The sequence below is a fragment of the Atta colombica genome, unplaced genomic scaffold (genome assembly GCF_001594045.1).
Source record: "Atta colombica isolate Treedump-2 unplaced genomic scaffold, Acol1.0 scaffold73, whole genome shotgun sequence".
NCBI lineage: Eukaryota > Metazoa > Arthropoda > Insecta > Hymenoptera > Formicidae > Atta > Atta colombica.
In genome coordinates, this window is record NW_017259565.1 from 16012 (window position 1) to 21733 (window position 5722).

The following is a 5722-nucleotide window of genomic DNA, read 5'->3' on the forward strand; positions in this document are numbered from 1 at the left end:
GAAAAATTTTCTTGATAAGTTTCACAAATCTCCGATCGCGCGGTTGACTTGTAATTTTTGCGATGAGGCGAATCACCGCCCTTGTAAATAAACGTATGCGTCAAAAATGGACCAAGGATCTACATAGTGCAGCTCGTGTGTGTAAAATTGATCGGCAGATAGGATGTAAGTAAAGCTACGATTAATCCTAATAATTACAAAAAAAACCCCGCGAAAAATAGGCGAATTCGGAAGGGGATTCACGAAAATTCTCTTTTGCGAAATAAGAATCTTAGTTTTTATAGTTGAAAATCGGCTAAACACTTTAATCGTATTATTTTTAAGATTTTCCAACATTTTGTTGAAGTCTAATATAACATTTTCGACAATGCTTTTTCATCTCTTTGTATTCTATTTTGATTTCGAAAAAGTTTGAGCTGGTTAGTAGACAACTGGGGCTATTTTTTATACTTCCGATTTATTAAAACATACATTATAACCAGTAATTCCATTAAATGACAAAATATTTTTAAATTTTCTTCTATTTCTGTGAATTTTTCTTTGAATATTGACAAGTAATACGATAATGCAAAATACGAAATTAAGAATATGAAGCAAAAATTATAAGTTAGGATTCTTACAGAATTTTAAGAAAATTTGCGTTCTGACGACATGCAAGCACAAAAATATTTGTTATATTCGTATCGAGTTGTGATTTCAAAGATTAATGATTCAATTTCGCATAATGGATTTTTGTACGTCTTTTTCTTAAAATTCGCTTAATTTTTGCGGTGTAAATAAAACGGGCGGCGGCGCTAGCTTGTAATTAATTAATTAAGGCTTTCACGCCTCTTTTATATAAATATTATACATATATATGTATATTATATACGACTTAAAAAAAGAACATTCCACCACAGCCGCGCGGTATTATTTTTCTGTATCCCTGTAACTATAAAAGCGCGATATAAGTATTAAGGACGGACTTTAAGGGAATATATACGACTGTATTAATTAAAAGGATCGATCAACTTATTATTATTAAATCACCATCATTATCATTATTATGATTACCATTGTTAATATCATTGCAATAATTATTTTACCCTCGGTTCTCACTATAATCATCGATATCCTTCGATTATTATTAATAATCATAACATTATTATTGTACTTGTCGCTGTTATATACATACACATATAAATATATAAATATATAAATACGTATAAATATATAAATACGAATGATATATATATATATATATTAATTTAATAACAATAAAGAAAAATATGAAACACACGTGAGTGTGGATCTAATTGTGAGTGTGGATCAATGATCCTTTCTTCAGACATAACATCGGCGAACATTCGATCAAATTAATTATTATATAGCATATTTTTTTGCTAATTCGTCTTTAATTAATTTTATTTGTATGTTTTCATTTTTAAAAATCTTGTCTAAAACACTATTTTGATTTAATGTATACTTAAGGACTTATTGCTCCTCATCACAAAACCCCTTCACACTGATCTTTTTTTTAAATACTTATTTACTCGTAATAAGTCCCCACTACGAGACCCATCGCAGCAAATTCTACAGTTTCAATTACATGGGTTGAGTACGTGTCTCTCTGAATGTCCCATAACTTACCAAAATTTATTTGCACGTTTTGTCCTAATTTTTGGATGATCGATATAATAACCACAACTTTGTATCTGGAAGCAGCAATAAAAAATAGGCTGAAACAGTATCTCAAATAAAAAGTGGATGATTTACTCAAACAGCATAAATAATAAACATTTTAAAAGCACACTTTTACAGAAATAAAATATAATAGTAAAAATAAAATATAACAGTAGAACTTTGATTATTTGACTAATGAAAAGGAGATCATTTTTATTTTATTAAAAAAACAAATATTTTAGATAGAAATTATTTTAATTACATCTTAAAACATAATCAATTTTGTTCTTTAATTACATCTTTAAATACAGTCAATTCTGTTTTTCTTAAACATAATAATTTTTTAAATATAACAATTCGTTGATACAATATACATATATATATATAGGAAGATCAAATATATAAATATATATATAGTAAAGATATATATGGATGTGAATTCTCTATATTTCTCTATTTAGATCTTTTAGTTTCTCGGAGTGCTGCTGATCTGTTTTTCGCTGCAATATCTCGCCATTTTTTCAACGTACACACATCGGGTGATGTGGCCTCTTCTTGTTCTACGTATGCCAGTACAATTTTAAGAGCGGACACAGCATCTGAGTGAGAAATTTTCCGCTCAATCGGCTCAACTACTTCTTCATCAGATTCTGACGATGATTCTTCTGAAGACTTTTGTTCGACAAGGGCCACTATCTCTGCATCCGTATAATCTAATTCTCTGTCATCACCTGTTATCCATTCTTCAATATTTGTTTCCATAACTTGTTCCGGTCCAAGGAGGGACTTTGCCATTTCAAATAATTTATTTCGTAATTCCTCTTTTTGTTTAGGTAAGTCAATATTTTCCAAATCTTTTTCTTTCTCAGAAAAATTGAAAAGCTTATTCCATGACTTTTTCAAAATTTCTGATTTTATCTCCTTCCATGATTGAGCTACCCAAAACACCACTTTCTTTAAATTGACTTTCTCTAGACTATCGGTCAATTTTTGACCGCTTTCACTTGCCTCTAAAAGAAATGTTAAGAGATGAAATCGGTATAGCCGTTTTAAATGTTCGAAAACACCTTGTTCCATGGGCTGGATCAATGATGCCTGCACATTAGTTGGAAAGAATTTTACAATGATATCGCCATCATATAGCATAGCTGCGTTTGGATGTGCAGGTGCATTATCGATAAACAAAATGGCCTTTCTTGGAAGTTTCATCTTCTTCAAATGTTTCTCAACCTTGGGTACAAATTGTTTATGGAACCACCATTTGAAGATCGTAGTGTCCATCCATACATTTTTCTGATTCTTATAGTAAACCGGCATTGTTGAAGTTGTTAGATTTTTTAATGCCCGAGGATTTGCATATTTTCCAATGACCGTAAGACGTAACTTATGATTCCCAGAGACATTACTACATGCTAATATGGTTATTTTTTCTTTGTTTCGATTGTTACTCGGAACTAATGATTCTTCATGCCATGCCAAGATTTTATTAGGTAACATTTTGTAATTCAAACTTATTTCGTCACAATTATAAATCTGTTCCAAAGAATAACCTCCTCGTTTGATTGTTTTTTTGAACTTTTCTTTGAAAACGTTCACAACGTCATCGTCTTCAAAGAATTTTTCTCCACGAGTATTAAATTGCATAAGTCGTATACCATATCTCTTTTTCCATCTATCAAGCCAGCCATTGCTGGCTACAAAACATTCTTCTTTCTCAGCTTCGTCTAGGAAATGCGAATATAATGACAAAGCTTTTGCCTGTAATATTGATCCTGAAATTGGAGCACCTTTTTCTCTTTGTTGCACAAACCATAAAAATAATGCTTCTTCCACTTTTGTATGTTCTGTAAACTTCATTGCTTTACGTTCATTAGATGATTTTGTTTTCTCCTTCCACGCCATCAATTTCGCACGATTGCGTATCCAATCACCAACGGTGACTCGCCCAACACCAAACTTGGCAGCAACCTTTTTATGACACTCCCCTCTATCAATGCGTTTAAGAGCTCGAAGCTTTGTTTCAAGTGGAATACAGACTTTCTTGCGTTTTGGAGCCATTGCACGTGTTTACAGGACGAATGAAACAAATAAATATGGCGTATACGTTAAAATAGTGATACCGAAAGACACGACTTCAAAGAATAGGTAGAGGGGATACACACAAAGAAACACGTATATATCACATAGGTCATCTTCTTTTTTGTGTGCGTATCTCCTAGCGCACATTGATGCACATATATATGCCTCTTTTTGTATATGTACCCCTTCCATTTATCTTTCAGAGAAGCCGCGTCTTCCATCTCTGTACGGTAGCGCTATAATCGATAACAAAGTCGGATAACCCAGGGGTTGGATAATGTAAGGTCGGTTAATCAGGGTTCTACTGTATTAAATAATCGGAGTATGCTATTAGTCCACGTCTCGATAGCATGTCCATTCATATCGACCGATACCTAAAAATTTTTCAGTGTGCCACCAATGAAAAAATTTTATATTAAATTGTAATATAAATAACCTATAGAAATTTATAACATTTAAGCCGGTATTCACAGTCGATTCTTACTTTCAAGACCGCTTTAAGATTTCACAAACTAATCAAAGGTCCATGTTAGCATCTTAAAGGTCAATTTAACAAACTTAATCGGCCATTGGAATTGGTTAATCGCATCTATTGTGATAGACGTGAAAAATTTCTACTTTTCACATTTTCGCCCTAAGGAAAAAGATACATAATCGATACTCTGAAGTCTGTTTTTTGTAGTTAACTAGTATATACTTTTGAGACTTAAAGTGAGAAAGGTGTATATTTGATATTTATCGAAAGCACCGAAATACTATTTATTATCTAAAGATTTTTTTCTCTATAGACTTTTTTTTTAAAAGACACTTTTTCGAAATCCCCAGTCATATACCCGGAAATGTGTGTCAGATATCCAACTCGAAGAAATTACCTTCTCGGATATCCGATCGGATATCAGATGTTCGATGTTACATTCTGTCCGAATATTTGATATTCGGTATCCGGTAATTTTATGCATCTAATACATATCCCTGCACCTTAATTATAAAAGTATGCGTACTTATTTATATAGCATGTACATAATAAAAAAATCACAAATTTAATAATAAATTATCGAAATATATATGTTTATAATACTGAAATATAAGAGTGGAATCTCATGAGACATATTTGCCGCGTATCGCTGAAATCATTGAAATTTTGATTAATTTAATAAAATTAGATTTTAGTTAGATTTTAGTTATTTTAGCAATTTTAATTATCTATTTCCATCAGTCATGTTCTCTCTCTGATTTTAACATATCGCCGAAATTAAGGATGGAATCCCATGAAGCGTATTTGCTGCGTATCGTGTAACCAATCAAAAGCGAATCCATTGTTGTAGTTTCGCATTTTATTGATTATTGATTGGTTACGCGGTTACACGATACGCAGCAAATACGTTTCATGAGACTCCACCCTTAATTTCGGCGATACGTTAAAACCAGAGAGAAACCTGAAAGAAAACATGACGGCTCAAAATCAGTAACTGCAAAATGTTGCCGCGCACTACTGCCCTCTGAAGAAGTGGATATTAACTACGCAACAATTTCCACTTTTTTGCAATGCTTCCAATGGAAATAAATCGCTGAAATCATTGAAATCTTGATTAATTCAATAGATTTTAGTTATTTTAGCAATTTCAGCTATCTATTTCCATCAGTCATGTTCTCTCTCTGGTTTTAACGTATTGCCGAAATTAAGGATGGCGTCCCATGAAGCATATTGCGTAACCAATCAATAATCAGTAAAACGCAAAACTACAACAGTGGATCACTTTTAATTGGTTACGCGATACGCGGCAAATACGTCTCATAAGACTCCACTGTTATATTTCAGTGACTATCCCATTTACCACAATCACTGACGAAATACTATTAAAGACCATCGGCCAAATTTTCGTGACTATCAATGAAGTCCCGGGGGCCCAATGATAATTAAAGAATGATGATGTTACTAACAATTAATAAAAATTTACGATTATAAACATATATATTTCGA

General features: G+C 32.2%; 1 protein-coding gene across 1 annotated transcript; it reads right to left on the bottom strand.

Moving 5' to 3' along the window:
• Positions 1–2115: 2115 nt before the first annotated feature.
• LOC108692486 (jerky protein homolog-like) lies at positions 2116–3843 on the bottom strand. The gene has a single exon (XM_018200759.1). It carries the CDS (start codon positions 3718–3720, stop codon positions 2116–2118), a length of 1605 nt encoding a protein of 534 aa, XP_018056248.1. The 5' UTR covers positions 3721–3843.
• Positions 3844–5722: the final 1879 nt, after the last annotated feature.